This window comes from Xiphophorus hellerii, chromosome 24 (genome assembly GCF_003331165.1).
Source record: "Xiphophorus hellerii strain 12219 chromosome 24, Xiphophorus_hellerii-4.1, whole genome shotgun sequence".
Lineage (NCBI taxonomy): Eukaryota > Metazoa > Chordata > Actinopteri > Cyprinodontiformes > Poeciliidae > Xiphophorus > Xiphophorus hellerii.
In genome coordinates this window covers 7,613,256-7,629,559 of record NC_045695.1, presented here as the reverse complement: position 1 = coordinate 7,629,559, position 16,304 = coordinate 7,613,256, and the positions used below count along the sequence as shown (strand labels likewise).

Below are 16,304 nucleotides of genomic sequence, written 5' to 3'. Positions count from 1 at the left end.
TAGACCAATTCAAACGCCAATTCTCATTGACATTGTCTTTCATCTCTTTGTGCCTAATCTCATTTTTACTATTTTCACCCAGACAGATCCCTAAAATTCATACAAAACCAATGCAAACAAGTTGAGATGATTAAAAAACATACGCTATTTTTGTTCTAATCAAATTAGACTTGTTCTACTTGGTCTCAATATAACAAATCTATTTGTGATGTGGACTTAATAGGCCTGATCAGGGACATAATCATCAGATGAATACAAGCTCTGTGCAAGGTAATAAGATGACTCTGACGTGTGTCTAAGGTTGGGAGGGGAATGTGAAGACCTGGTATAAACTGCGTGGTCTGTCCCATTGTACAGACGTCTGCAAAAGCAACACAATGTTGTGCATAATTATGAAATGGAACAAAAATATAAATACAGAAATTGTGGCATCAATACTTTGCAGAGCAACCTAATTGGAGCAGAAAGTTTTTCTGGCTTTTCTTCCACCTTTGAACATCTTAACTTTGAACAGTTTGACATATGTGTCAAACTGGAGGCCCGGGGGCGAAATGCAGCCCTCCGGAACTTTCTGTGTGGTCCTCAGCTATAGCGTGACACATAAATAAGTCAGTTGTGTGCGTTAATGTTATTTTATCACTCAAATCAAAGCAGTTATATACTGCCATATTACATATTTTAGTCCCCCAGATCAACAGATCCCCGCACTTTTACTGTACTACTAGTTGTGAGCTTATAACAAATTTTCCACAAAAATGTTCAAAAGCATTGGGTTTAAGTGTTGCTAACTCCCACCTGCAGGTGGCAGTATGTCTTACTTCACTACGCTGCTGCCTCGGTCTTACTTGATGTCACGTAATAGTCTTTTATTGATGTGGCGAGTAACAAAAAAGTCACATTTATTACCGTCATAGCAAGAGCAAATATCGCAAACTGTCTTGTAAATATTTCTAAACTAGCAACACAAAATGAGTGATTTTAATTGCAAATAATTACAAATAAGCACATTTATTGTTTAAGAAGTACTTATTAAATGCAAACACAACTTTTAACTAATATTTTAGCAGTTTGTTAATGGATTTTATTAATACATTCTGTCACAACCAGCCCTTTGAAAACATTCATAATCCTTATAAGGCCCAAAAGGGAAATGAGTATCACACCCACGAGACTTAAAATCGTATGGAAAGTGTTTGTGCGCACCAATTTTCAAGCCTCGTTATATTAAATTTAGGTCTAAAGCATCTCCAATGTCTGTTGCTGCCACCACCGTGCTTTACAGTAGAGATAACCGTGTTCACACGGCGCTTTGCATGCTGGTCAAGAAGGGAAGTTTTGATCTCATCTGACCAGACTGCTTTCGCCCACATGTTAGCGGCGACACGACTGGTGACAAACTGTGATCAGGACTTCTTGCGGTTTTCCTCTTGCCGTAGTATGCATGACTGACCTCATGAACCTCATGACTTGTCTGGACTTAATGATGCCAGTTGTTTTCTAATGTTATCTAATACAGTATAATACCGGCACAGTTTGAAGATCTTAGACAGAACTTAAAGGCAATGTTTGTGTTCAGGATATGTAAAGATGGATTAACCTCTTTGTGTCAATCGGCAGAATCTGACGTTTTCTCTTGGATGTTTATTACGAGTTGCAAAAACGTATATCTTTTTTCTAATCCTAATTTACACAAAGACAGATCTGTGTCAGTATGCAGACTTTTTTTGTATTTTCACGCCATGTGCCGTCATTCAGAGGGGCAGTGGAGCTTTTCTTATAGGTTTGCATGAAAACGGGCTTGGTGTTGAGCAAGCAAACATTTGAAAAATGTGTTTTGTCTCTGCAGGGCTGCATCTTTGAAACTGGAGCTCTGAATGGCCGTTCATGCAGTCACCAGTGTGTGGCAGACTGGGTCCCCCTGCTGTCTTCACTGGCATTGTTTGTTTGTGGGAGAGTTTGTCCCGCTGAATGGAGGAGAAAAACACGATTAAGATTAGAAAAGCGAGAGGGAGACTTTGTTTTTGCGCTTGTATGCTTTACAATTTTCACTTGATTGTTTGGGGCATAATCTTCAGCTTTCCATACCACTGAGCCACAATAAAGCCAGAACATGTATTTCAACATTTATTACAAACGCTAATCACTATTGCATTTACTGTTTACTCCTAAATCAAAGCAGGAAACTGAAGCATAATTTATGTTTATGCAGATTTCCATGCTGTGTCTGGTCTCCCTGTGGAAAAAGTGTGTTATATGAAACCAGGGGCGGGCCGTTTGAATCTCCTCCTCCCCTTGCTGGCACACACTGTGGGAGCATGTGTGTGTGTGTGTGTGTGAGAGAGAGAGAGCTGTGTGTGGAAGGGGGATTGTGCAGAGCTCTGCTGTTTGGTGACAGCTCAGTAAGCGGCTGAAATCCTCGGCTGCAGCGGAATGGACAGCCTTAACTTCCACCGGGATGTTCTATGACAGACACTTTGGATGCTTTTGAGTCTCTTTTAGCTCAGCGTGTGCATGGGTGTGCATGAGAGGGCATGCATGTGGCTGCAGAACAATGGCTCTAAACAGAGTATCTCAACTGTGCCAAGAAATTACCAGGCTGTGGCTGCAGCTGAAGATGATCACAGGTAGAGTTCTGGTGTCTCTTTCCTCTGACAGCTGGCGGATGAGTCTGTGTTGTGTTAAAATAGGTTTCGTGACGACTAATGAGACGGTGGAAATTCAGAAGGTGATTTTTCTGCATCTTAGCATTCAATTCAGTCGGATAAACGACGTATTTTTTTTAAAAAAATGCACAAATATGTCGTATCGTCTTTATTATGAGTCTAAAGAAATCCAACTTTCAAGTCCTTCCTGTAAAATTCCCTTTATTTGTCTTTTGTTTGTGCAAAAACTAGAAATTGGAATAAACTTTAAAGGAGGTAATGCCACAGATTCTGTTCTAAATTGCTGAGCTTAGCTTTATATGTAGGTTACCAGACTTTAGGGGCTGAAGTTTTTGTTTCATGTACTTTTCAAGTTGGCGTGTTCCTCATTTTGTAAACTATGACTCTAATTAGACTAAAAAATGAACAAGAAGGGAAATTATTTTAGTAGGGTGGTGCTGCCTTGTCATTGTTCGCTATCTCCATGGTTCTCCATCAGATTTTATGGCTTTGTCTTGTTTCAAAAGAAGGTGTTAACCAGCAAACATTTTGATATCGACATCCTGAAGCATCCGGTTACCTAATCGTGTTGCAAAGCTTTGCATTTTTGCTCCTTTTGTCTTGCTACAGCCACAAAATTCAATGGTTTTTCACAGGATTTTATGTGAAACTCAAACCAGGATATACAATAAGTAGAAGACAACTGATGCATGGTTTTCATTTATTTTTACAAATACAAATTCGAAAAGTGTTTGATGCATCCTAAGCCAATACTTTGCAGAACCAGTTTTTGTTCTGCAAAGCTTTGGAGAACATTTTTTATCAAAGCTGCACATCGGGAGTTTGATATTTTTGCTGATTTTGGTGGGGACTTTGACTGGGCCACTCGAACTCTGACTGTTTAGGGTTGTGAACCTCCAGTCTCAAGTCTTTTGCAACTTTTAGCAGCTTTTCTGATGAATTCTCTCCTCTTTCAGTTAATTTGTTTTCTTTTTTGAAACCTGCTGATCTAACAGAGCCACTCAGGACCATTTCTGAATTAGCTTTCATCCCTCAACTGACAGAATTATTACGACCCGGCGTTCTTTTCCAAAATTGATTTCGTCTCGTTGCACAAAAGGTGCTTTTCCGGCCGAAGGCAACACTATCCATCGGAAGCTTACATAATCAAATCTGAGGTGGACGGTGCATTTTGTCCTCGGGTCGCGCGGTTGTGTTGTCGAAGCAAAGTGCGGGGTCATGTGAGCCTGCTCCATCCTCCGTACAGTACTCTGAGCAGCACGCTGACAGCATGTTAATCACATTCAGCTCATTAATAGTGTTTCCTCCTGTCAGTTGGGGCCAAAGGCTTAGACTGTCAACATCTCCTCCCCTTTCTTTCCTCTCTCTTCTGTTCGCACTGGATGGCTTTGTGTTGTTTTATTCTGCTCTTTTTATTTGCTCTGGTGAGAAATATCGACTGCTTTAAAAAAAATACAAAAATTCCATGGAGATTTCGTCAGGCTTCTCTTTTCTCTCTGTTGGCTTTTATAGGTGTTAGTTGACTCTTGAGCCAACCTAAACCCGACTCACACACTAAAACAGCAAAGTGTCAACCTCTCCCTTTGTCTGTGCTGTGCAGCCGCGCCTCAAGTAACTCAGGAGAACTAATTTAACGTTAAATTTGCGTTTTGTGTTGGATTCTGCAGCGCAACACAAGATTTGAAACGGAGCGAATCAATAAAAGCGAAAGAAAAGCCGAATGAATCTTTCATGATCCCTGAGGGAGGAAGCAGAAGCACAACAAATCAAATAAATTGATTTATTAATGAGGAGACACGTGTATCATGTTAAAGCAAATCAAATCCATTTAAAGCTGGATGACTCTTAACATCTACCTAATCGGGCTTTATTTGATTGTTTCATGTTGGGGTTAAAGGGTATCTTATTATCGTGCAATATATTTTATTTTTTTGGTTCAGATCTCTAACCAAGATTAAGCCCAGGCAAAAAAAGAGCAACAGTCATCCGTGACCGAATTATCTTGGCTCCCCTTAAAGGGCAAATGTCACATTTTATCACCAGAAAACATAAAAATAAATAAGAAAGAAAGAATGAAACCAACCAATCGGTATTTGGCTTCCTGACACCATTTCTGCTCAGAACTGAATTTTTGTGTTTCAGATTTCAGAGTTTGGCAAGGAAGTGAAACATAGATTATTAATAAACATATTTTAAAGGAATAAAGATAAACCTCAGTCCTCATCCACCCTTGTTTGACACAGTTTTGGTTGTTTTAAACTTTAAAAATGGCTCCGATTGTGTGCGCCTTGCATCAATCTCCAGAGATTTGAAGATTAAAACACATCTGCTTTGCTTGAGTGGCTTGACGTTCTCTGATGTTTCCCATTTTCTAATCTAAGAGAAATCGACCACTATTTGACATTGTTTTTATGCCCTAGTGAAACAGGAGGTCGCAGATACATATCGTCTAGACATTCAAAGAAAAAAAGCATTAAAAATAAGTGCCTGAGTTACATTTATTTCTCCCCAGTGAAACAAATGTATCTGAGTTATAGGCTGGACTTTCCTCAAATTAGTTGTGAAATTACGGTACTGTAATAATAATAAAATTTTTAAAAACTTTTTCAAGGGTTTTTACACTAATCCTAATATTTGTACAGGTTGCTGTATGTTTGCATTAGAAAACCTTGAGTTCAGCCACATGAATACAATGAAACAATGTTTAGTAGAAAGGTAGGAAGATTGTTTTATGTTTGAACACATTTCCCCTCATATTCCAACAATTTTCAAATATTAGGAGCGTCTTAAGGTGCAACACTCAGCTGTATAAGGAACAGCAGTGTTAGTGGAATGAGTGATTCTTTTTCCTCCACGGCAAGTAAAAACACAACCCACTAGGATTAGCTGCTTTCTCCCTACCTCTTACCCTCTTTGTGTGTCGTTTCCATTTTTTTATCCTCCCCCAGCTCCCTTTCTAAGGTTTCATGGTCTTTGTTCTGTGTAGTGTAATGACTGGTAGCTATGGCCGGAGGCAGCTAAAAAAGGGCTGCTGTCATATTTGCTGGCTTTGGTCTCAGCGGAGCTATTACTGTAATAGCAGAGAAAGAGGAAAGGAGTGGATGTAGACTTAAACCCACAGAACTGCAAGCATATGTACGCTTTTGTAGTCCAGTGATTTGGGAATTCCTTTGAGCCATAAATAATCATGTGGGATCACAAGCCGGTTGTGCTTTTGCCTGGAGGGCAGGTGGAGTTTTATAATGTCTTGTACCGAAGTTTGTGGCTTCTGGGTGGAGTTCACATGAGGTATTTGGTGGCTATAAAATCTGCTTGTGCGAATAAAACTTGTGATTTATCGTTCCATTCTGATTAATCAAACCAGGATTTTAATTTTGACAGAATTAATGCGATATTTTGAGGGCAAATGTTGTGAGAGTTCTGACCGGCATTGCTACTCTGATTTTCTTTTCTTTTTTCTGTAATTAATGCAAACTGAGACAACGGGGTTAGACATAAGCATCTAATGCCTGAAATAAAAATGATCCAAAATTAAATCTGAAAGTTCTGCTCTCAACTCTGTCACTAATAAGGCTTTTCTGAGCCTCGCGTTAAGATGTTTTCATTTTAATATGCAATCCAGGCCCAGAATAAAGCTTCATGTATGCAACTAATGAGATCAAAATGGAGCTTGCTTTGTTTAGCAAGCACTCATTACCATGCAACAACAAGTTGACTGATCCCACAGCACGACTGACGAGACTAATGAGCCATCCGTCATAAAGCAGAAGCTGCTTTAATTGCTCAGTGCAGATTATTCATCTCTACACTGTAAATCATACCACTGGAAGCCCACCAATCGGCAGTTCTTGAAAATGGTTTGGATGCAGCTTGCTCGAGCCGGAGCAGGGGTTGCGTGTCTGTTGTGACGGCAGCGCAGACTGTAGACAGAGGGACAGTTAGCGCGTTGTTTGGTCGAGATGATGATGCCACCATCTATTCAGTAAATCAGGGCTCAGCGCCCGAGACAAGCAAGCCCGAAGCCATTGTTTTTGTTTGCGGCAGGGAGCAAGTCAACGTTGGCTTCTCAGCCTTTCTTAGTAATACAAATGTAACAGTTGAACTCCTGCAGAATTGAAATACGAAGCTGCCCTCAGTGCTGCTTCAGGACATGAAGAGGAGCCCTGGAATCCTGTGAACATCAGTAATAATCTAATGTTTGACCGCATACAACCCGTCTTAAGCCACACTAATTCGAGCTTTGGGTGTGGGGATGGGTGCATAGCAGGCCGCTTCTGGCCCTGTGACCCAGTTGTTGTTTGGCCCCGGTGTGAGTGCATGTCAGCCGCTGGCCCGTGTGCTTCAGATAGCACACAGCGGGGACAGATGGAGCTTTGGTAAACCCACACTGTAATGCCAGATAATATGGCTCGGATTCCCTCACACACACGTGCAAACATATATGCAGACAAGCTGGAGGATTGTCGCTTCTCTTTTTTTTTTTTTTTTTGCTAAAACACCCGGCTGGCCACATTTCTGTTGCCATTTGATGCCAGCAGGGTGACTTTTGTACTCATTTGCCAAACACTTTAATTTTTTTATATATTTGAATGAATAAATGAACATTTCTGCTTTTAAGACATCCATTTTGCAGAAAAACACCTTCGCAAATGTACATTTATTAGGGATTCATTCACTTCCGATACAGAAAAAACAGTTCTGAATTTACTTTAAACTCTTCTTTTAAAAAAAGAGAGACTACCTTAATTTGCTTTCTTTTATTTTGTTTTTCTGAACATGTATAACGTTAACACTTACTGTAACATTTCTAAGGTCAGTTCCTGCTGCACGTCTCAGTTGTTTTTGGGAGCATAACTCCCAGCCAGGGGAGTTCAAGTGTGTTTGAGCGAACATGATACGGCTTCCTGCGGCTTTGAACTTTGACTGGCCACCAGCAACGCCGGCCGCCAACAAGAGCAGAGCAGCTGGCTGCTGTCTTTGAACCGCTGGTGTGTGTGTGTGTGTGTGTATTCAGCAGCGGAAGACCTGTAGGAACATGACTACTGCACAAAGGAGGAGGCTGTGTGTGAATAATGGGGATAATACCAATCTGTCTTTACAGGATTCAGCTGAAAAATGTCCTTCTTTCCACCTCTGCATACCAGCATAACAATTTGATTTGCTTCACAAATCTAGATTACAAAATAAAGGAAATTCACACACAGAGTTGTGAGTTTAGGGTTGCAACAAAGCCTGCAATTAAGCGTTTAACTGAAAGCATCTCACACTTGTGGAGAAGCCGGAACAGATGTTGCTCGCTTCTTCTTTTTCATGCAGCAGTTGTCACCTGCCAGAAACAGCAAAACACGACTAAAGTTCAGAGTTTGACAGCGTCTGGGTTAAAACCAGCTACAGAATGTCGCTTTTCATCCCAGAAAATTAGAGTATTACCAAAAAAAAAAAATTTATTTCAGAAAATCTGTTCAGACAGTGAACACCTGCATGCAACGAAGGTCTAGTCGAAGCATTATTAATAACTTTTCTTCCAATTGCCGTCAAGTTTGCCAACATTTTCCAGTGTAGGTGATGAATGATGGAAGAAATGTTGCAGTTGTTGGAAAGTGTTGTGCTTCTTCTGACCCAATCGCTACAGACGGGTCACATCCAACGTATCGGCTGCCTCCAGGCATTAAATATGTAGACACCTTCAAAGAAACCCTGTCCTCCATTTCATCTCATTGAGACACGATCACCTTAACCCTCTCTCTTCATTAAATATCCCCGCCACCTCTTCGCTGTCCTTTCACCCTGCTAAATCCACCGATAAACTCAGCTGGAGATGCTGAGGTGGTGCAGAAATGTCTCTCTCTCTTGCTGAATCCAAATAATACACTGTTGCCTACATGTGCGGCGAAACGTTTTAATATGAAAGTTGTTGGATTCGTCGCTCAGAGAGGCTGAGAAAAGGGATGAATGAAGTGTGGGGGGGGTGTCAGAGTCTGGGGGGAAGGGAACAAGAATCCTGGGGGGGGGGATTCTTTCTAACCCCTCCATAATCACTATTTGTGTTTGGCAGAATTGGCCCACTTCTGCTCTGTGTCTGTATATGTGTGTGTGTGTTGTTTGGTGGGTAAAAGGGTTCATTTGCAACCCGTAGTTTAATTTCATTCAGGCCACGGAGGACAAAGCAGCGTTTTCGGGTTGCAGCAGCCCTGAAAAGCCGCCCGACGCCTGAATGTCTAATAGATTTGCACCGTTTACCGCTGTACCACAGGAGGAGTGTGTGTGTGTGTGTGTGTGTGTTGTGCAGATTGGTTCAGCTTAATCAAATCGGTTTCCTCCCATTTATAAAGAATGTTGTTGTCACCCACACCAAGCTAGTAAAAAATAAATAAATCACTTCCAAGTGTTAGGGAAATACTGATATTAATTTTTAAGATAATGACATATTTGGCAGCTTGGTTATAAATACATAATGCAAATTCAGCAAAATATTTTGCAAAAGCATAAGTTCAGATTTTTTGACAATGAAAACAATGAAAAAAGATCATTTTACATATAAATAATTCAAACATTTTAGCAGTTTTAACATAAGCTTCAAGATTCTTTCCAATAATTATCTTTTTTTTATATTAAAAAACACCAGATTTCTAAGAATTTTTAATAGATCATTAAAAAAAACATCATAAATCAAATTTTATGAAATCTGCAGACAATAAAGAAGGAATGTATAAGTTAGTGAAAGAGAAAATTAGTGAATATACCAGAGAAAGACCAAAATAGAACAGCTAAACAAGTACACACACACACACACACACACACACAAATAGAAATATATCTGAAGTCAAAGCCTAATGCTACGTGTCAGGCTGTGGTCCAGAGTTGGAGTCCTGGTCGGAACCGACAGCTGCTACGGAAAGCTCAAAACAACACACTGAAACACACTCATGTGTCAGTTCACTTTCTCCCGCAGGCTGCCTCATATATCAAATATCCTCTGATACTGAACATAAAGTGTTGGAGCAATCATTCACCACTTTTCCCTTTTTACTCCACTTCACAAGTACGACTAAAAAAAATCTAAAAAAAAACAGAAAAGACACCCATCCTTTCTATTTACTCTTTGAATTCTTTGAGAAACTGTTTCTGCTTAAGCCTGTTTCTTGTCACAGCTCCATTAAGCTCCATTAAACCGCCATACTAATCTGCTTAACTTATCCACCTGCCTCTGGACTTTCTCCTTAACTCCCTCTTTTCTCCATATCGGTTTTTCCCTCTTCAGAGCATCTTCTCTTTGCCCTTTTCTTTCTAAAACAATTCAAAAAATGATTTGAAATCTAAACATGTCAAGGATTTTTTGGGGATTGAAACCAAAGTTGTAAACCTGAGTTTCTCTTGCTAAGTCAGAGTAAAGTTTGGACTACATAATAGACTTAGAGCATGTAGAATGAGTCACTGTCTAGTCGGTGTGTGCTGACACGTATGGATATGTAGCATTACTCCAGATGTAATCTTTTAATCCGACTGGTTTCCTCGTCATATGGACCAGACATTTTTATTTTCAAGATAAGATAACAAAAAAGTTAAATGTGCTGCTAATACTACAACAGAGATTTTCTAGCTTTTTTTTTGTGATAATCTGAAAAATATGATGTGCAGCTGTATTCAGCTCCCTCTCCAACAGCTGTTCACGTCTGCTGGTCGTATGCCAGTCCTTTTCCAAACAGCTTCAGACTGAAAAATCTCAGGCGATAACCGCAAATACTCGCACGAAGAATATAAAATATATTTAAAAGCAGAAATGCTGTACAGTAAGGGCAAAATTTCAACGTAAATATTGTGTAAGAACGTTCAACAGAGTTGGTTAATTTAAAAAAATAATGTTCAAAGTCGGCTTCGTTCATGTGTTAATCTCCTGCTGCAGCTAAAAACTGACATTTGGCCTTCCTCCCTGCCTGCAGCAGGCTCCTGCATCCAAACACAGAACCAGAATGCAGAAACATCAACCTCAGTTTGTCTGGTTTCCAAGGTGTGAAGCATTGTGATGCATACGATAACTGTAAACTGCCTTACAGTGAGCTCTGTGGGGCGATTTAGACTGCTAGCAGTTTGTTTGGTTTGTACTTGGATTGTAATTAGCGTCGCTCACTGCCAGCTACACCATTGTGCCTGCAAACCTCCCCGCTTCATGTCAGCGCCAGCCTTCGTCTGCATGCGCACACCCCCTCAGAGACGCTCTCAGTTTTCATTCACAGCCGCGCACGTGATTGCAGACTGTTGGCACTGCCGGGTCAAACACATGGGGGAGTGGAAAGAGGAGGGGGTTTTCCTCTGGCTCTATATGTCTGAGCGGGCTAAATGAGATTACGGTAATCCAACTTGACCAGGGAAGAGAGGAAATGCAAATGCTGTTTGTGTCATCCTCTTTCCACCCCACTTTCACCTATAAAATATGTATTTCTTCTATAACGCCAAAAATGCATGTTGACTTTTCTTCTATTTTTGCTCATTTTTTTTGTTCAGATGACATCCTGCGGAAGGAAGACGGTCCTCTGTTAGCAGCTCAGATTGGCTCCGAACTGCAGAAGCAATTCGCCATCCTGCCAGGTTGGTTTGATTCACTCCCAATGCAGAATCATAAAACACCCCTCAAATTTTGGGGGAAATCCTACCTTCAATTTGAGCACATTTAGCCAGTGAGGTCGCAAATGTTGACCTTTGTGTCAGTTTGACATTTTACTTTGAGTCCGAATTGAAGTCAGATTTCTGTCATGACTGCTTTACACCTGCCTTACTGGAATTGTCTTTCCCATTTTGAAGAGTCACAGTGGTTCGTATTACAACAAACTCCAGGAAAACAGGAAGTCATGCGTTGTTTATTGAGGGTTGAGAGAGTTTGATTGGGTTGGAAAAGCAACATTTTATTCTGAAATGAACTAATTTATCATTTCCGTTCTAATGATAGCACCAAGTGTTGAATGAAAGACTTGTTATTTTTAGATGGTTAACTCAATGGATGACGTCTTATTTGGTGAAATGAAGTTTCAGCTGTATAAATTTAATTTGGAGGTCCAACAGAGCTCATACGTTTACTAAAAAAAACTAAAACATTTTTGAAGAAGATATTGGTTTGGCACCTTCTAGTAAGTCCAAAGGTTTTGTTAAAATTTGCGATATCTTTTATATCTCGCCATGTAGCTTTGGCCAAGAGCTATTTGGGCTTAGCTCTTGGTGTCTAAGACAAAATCATGGAGTCGAAAGCATCACAGGCCAAGAAAATGAAAATAAAATCAAAGTAGTCTGAATTTCTTCTATTTTATTTATTTTTATAGGAAAGGAATCTCATTCATCGTAGATCCAAAACCTAAGAAAGTATTTTGCACCAAAGGCTTCTAGTTTTTAAATTCTTTTGGGCTTCATTGAAGGAATTTATTCTCAATTATAAAAACAGAATTTAGGTCACTTTTTTTCAAAATACTTGCTATGTTTAGCAAAGTTAATAAATCCAACAAAAGCTGGTTTGGGTGCAGCAAAGTCGGCTTATCAGTAAAATTCTCTGGACAGACGAGGCTCTAAAAAGATGAAATACTTCGTGTCTTACTAAACACTTTTTCATTGTGAGAAAAATATGTTGGAAATTATTTCACCCTGATTAAGAATGGAAAAACCTCTGTTTGCATCATCCACCTGTGCTAGAGGGGTCAAGTTTGAATCCTTCTTGAATTGCATTTCCTGGTGTGTGAAGGAAAGGAAGAAAACAAGGAAGAAAAAACTCTGCTGCTGTCTTTTAGGCGTCTCTGCGGGAAAAGTTTAATGCTTCTCTGTTTCTGACGACAAGTCGACCCAGATAAGAGACACACAGCATCGCAGTCCACACCAGACAGTAAATTACACACAAATACACACTTGGGGAGGTGGGAGGGGGGCTGTTTTGGGTTGCCATGATGATCTCGACTGCCTGGTGAATAATTTACTGTGGTGATGATGTGCTGTGTAATCTGAGTCTCTAGGGAAAGGAAAGGAAAGGGCTGCTCTGTGGATTAAACATTAAGATATATATATTTTTGAGTATAAGTAATGAAAATCAGTAAATTACAGCCTATAAAAAAGAAAGTGTTGATGCTTAATCTGGCTTTTAGAGTTGGAAGAAGAAAACTTTTGCTGAAAGAAACGATACAATGGACTGTGGAAGAAGAACTTTTTGGCTACCTTTGGTGGGGAATCGAACGCTGCACAGCTCCCTGAACACACCACCCATATGACAGTGGTCGCAACAGGAAAGCTAAGCCAAAGGCAATCGGTCGCACACAATTTTATTTTGGTGCATCTAAATAAAGGGGTCCGAAAACAAAAAACAACACACCTACATTTTCAGATTTTTACCTAAAAAAGATTTTGAAAGTAATGCATCATTTTCTATCTACTTCAACGATGCGCCTGTTGTTGAAATCCCGATGGAGTTCATTAACCTCAATTTCTGTAATGGGAAGAAATTGACTGCTTTTTGATACTTTTTTGGACCAGTTTATCTAGAAACAAATCTTTCACAGATAGCCCAGTTAAATCTCATTACACCCAGGACTTAAAGAGGGTTTAAGAAGTCAATAATGACTCCTCCGTGACCTCTGTGTCTCCAGGGGGTCGCGGGATCAATGGCCACCCCGTCATCTTCTTCCCAGAGTTCCCGGCGTTCGGTGAGCTGCCGGAGGAGGAGCTGCAGAATGTGCTCCGCTACCTCACAAGGGTCCCCAGGTTAGTGCAGCTGCTTGTACAATAATACCGTGTGGAGCCTTCAGATGGCGCTGCAACACTAAAGGCAAGGAAAAGGGGTAACGAGACTGAAATGAATTTTTTTAAAGAAAATTAGGGATTACGCTTGAACTATTAAACTTTTTTTCACCATTTTTTTTTTTACGATAAACTGTAATGAAAGAACGATTTGGGATTTGCTTTAAGGTCTTATTCGTTATTTTTTTAATAAAATAAAGTCAAAATCAGCCCTTTACGTCTTTCTCTCTCACACATAATTCATCTGTTATCAACATGACTCTTGTACATCCTTTTTTTTTTTTTATTGTCTATGCCTGATTACCTTTCATATATAACATCCACCACACACACACACGCTCCTGAGTCCCCTCCTGTCTCCTCTCTCCCACTCCGAGCTCCAATTGGACGAGAGGCTGCGGAACTCGGCCGTGATTGGCCGAAGAGGCTCTGAAGTGGTTGATGGAGGAGCAGAGAGGAGGAGGAGGAGGAGGGAGATGCTCTGCAAGGATGGGAACGGTCACCTCTCTCCGTCTACAGACGGCAACAAAAAAAAACCCCAAAGAAAAAACAGTGGATGAGCTCAGGATAAGCAAGATTTAAGGACGATTGGATGATCACCATGGAATATTGAGGATCTCTTTCGTTTCACCCTGAAGTATTTGGATTTTCCACGTCCCCTTTTCTCTTTGGTTTTGGATGTTTTTACCAGCAGAGATGGATTGAGGATTTTGCTGCAGCAGCATTCACTCGGTACATCATCTGACAGCCGGAGAGTTCGGCTCTGCAGCGTTAGCATGTTGGCAGAACACTCTGTTCGCCATCATTGCGTGTGTGTGTGTGTGTGTGTTTGGAGGTGTTAGGGTGCATGTCATGTTGTTCAACAGGACCTTTCACGAAAACGTGGCATTGTCACACACGCCCACGCACGCACACACTTAGGAGCATTAGCTTAATGAGGCTGCTACATATGGCTCTGCCTGTGGAATGAATGGCCAGATTTTCTCCCTCCTCGCACAACAGCGCATTAATGCGGTGCCAAAAAGGTTGCCATGGTAATCAGGATGGTTGCTCATAATCGCAGCCGGTGAGAAATGATGACTGCAGGCAGCCGGGCAGCGAGGCTTTGACCTTCATTGGGACCCATCTCGATTCTCTGAATGTGTTAAAGTCTAAATGTATGAAAAGATAACACTAAAAAAGAAACAGAAATCAAGCATGAGCTAATTAAACTAGTTCTCCTGAATTTGCATTATGTGAGCCTTCAAATGGGGAGAAAATTGATGGGTTGCGCTGAAAGTTATTGCACCGGTCAGGTCAATTTTTGAAGAGTTGTTATGTTAAGGATTAGAATGCATAAAAGGAGAAAACATGCCCTGTAGAGCCTTCATATACTGAATGATAAAAAAAAACCATATTACATGAAAACATGTCGATTAGTCATAAAAATCTAAACAGAATATGTGCTCTTGATTAATGTGCTGAATTTTAACGCATTAATGAGTAGGAAAAAAAATCATATTTTTCAGCAGCCGATCAAGGCAAAATGAGCAATTTCCAGTATTTGTTTTATTAAAACTATATTATAATAGCATCACAGAGAAAACAGCTTTTCTTGAAAACTGTTGTTGCTTTGACTGAGCTTTTCCTGACTTGTTTGAAGGACTAAAATACACAAAGGAGACGATACGACGTGCTGCAGACTCATTAATTAAAATTCAAGGTGGCAAGTTTAAAATCAACTGCCAATCAAATGAAAGAGAATATCATTTATGCATCATAAACTCAAAAAATGCTGCAAAGTGCATGCTGTATGATACGTTTCTAGACCAAAAGTAGTAGGAATTTTCACTTTGATGCCCTTCTGCTCTCTAATCAGTCAACCAAAAGACAATTGTCCGATTCAATCTCTAGCCTATTGATTGTAGGATTTACAAAAATGTTGTATTTTGAAATCTTTTATTTCAAGCAACTAAAAGACATATCACAAATTACTTCATTATTAGCGATCCGCAGGTTGAGCTTTTCCTGGCTGATGCTGATTTTGTTTGAAGTCTGACCCACTGATTCTAGTTTTGAGCATTTCCAATTCTTTTGTTTCTAAGGAGTAAAACCCTTAAGAGGGAAGGAAAAAAGAAACACAATAATTTTCAGTTGTACACCAGAGAAAATGTGTAAATGTATAGCTTACAGACTGAGAAATGTAGAAAGTTTTTTAGCTTTGATGGCTCGAGGGAAAATCGTCCGGTTCCGACCTCAGCCGACATGTTTGGTGCATCTTCAAAAGTCATGACATCACAGTGAAAGCAGCCCCAATGTGGTCAGCCGTCATCCAACACAACTATTCTTACTATTACTCCAACGTGAATCTGCAAAACTGGAAGACGTCCTGCATGGAGCATCCAAATTAATCTTTAAGCCCCCCTCGTTGGTCCCACGTAGTGCTTCAACACCGCACACCCTCTTCTTATCTATCCGCCACACGAATGCGGCAAAGTGTCTTTTCCCCCTGCGATAACGATGCCTCTCTCCTGCAGCGTCGCAGCGTCTGGAGAGGGCTTCATCCTGATCATCGACAGACGGCTGGACCGATGGGCCGCCGTCAGAGCCACCCTGCTTCGCATCGCAGTAAGACCCCCGTCCTGTTTTGTTTGTGCGTTTGTGACCGAGGGAGAAAGTGCGTTGGCAACGGCAAATGGCTGTTTTGGTCTGGCCGTTGGGTTTTACATGATTTAATGCTTGTCTTCACGCCGATCTGTGGGCTGTCAGCTGTCTGTGGGTATAATTTAGTGAGAATAATGGATGTTTTAGGATGATCTACAGTGCGAACCAGATTCACTGCTGCTACTTATTCATGAGCTGCGTTGTTGAAAGGGCATGTGCAAGCTCTCTGCG

General features: G+C 40.6%; 1 protein-coding gene across 4 annotated transcripts in view; it reads left to right on the top strand.

Annotated features, from left to right (window-relative positions):
• The window catches only part of mcf2la (mcf.2 cell line derived transforming sequence-like a), a 41,979-nt gene that overhangs the window by 9,351 nt on the left and 16,324 nt on the right, over window positions 1-16,304 (top strand). For 3 of the 4 annotated variants that reach the window (XM_032556767.1, XM_032556764.1, XM_032556768.1), the window contains exons 2-4: window positions 11,166-11,249; window positions 13,280-13,394; window positions 15,947-16,037. In XM_032556767.1, the coding sequence (XP_032412658.1) occupies window positions 11,166-11,249; window positions 13,280-13,394; window positions 15,947-16,037 (290 nt within the window). Of the gene's footprint in view, window positions 1-2,362; window positions 2,625-11,165; window positions 11,250-13,279; window positions 13,395-15,946; window positions 16,038-16,304 lie in introns of those variants that run through there. The other variant, XM_032556766.1, reaches the window with a different exon arrangement.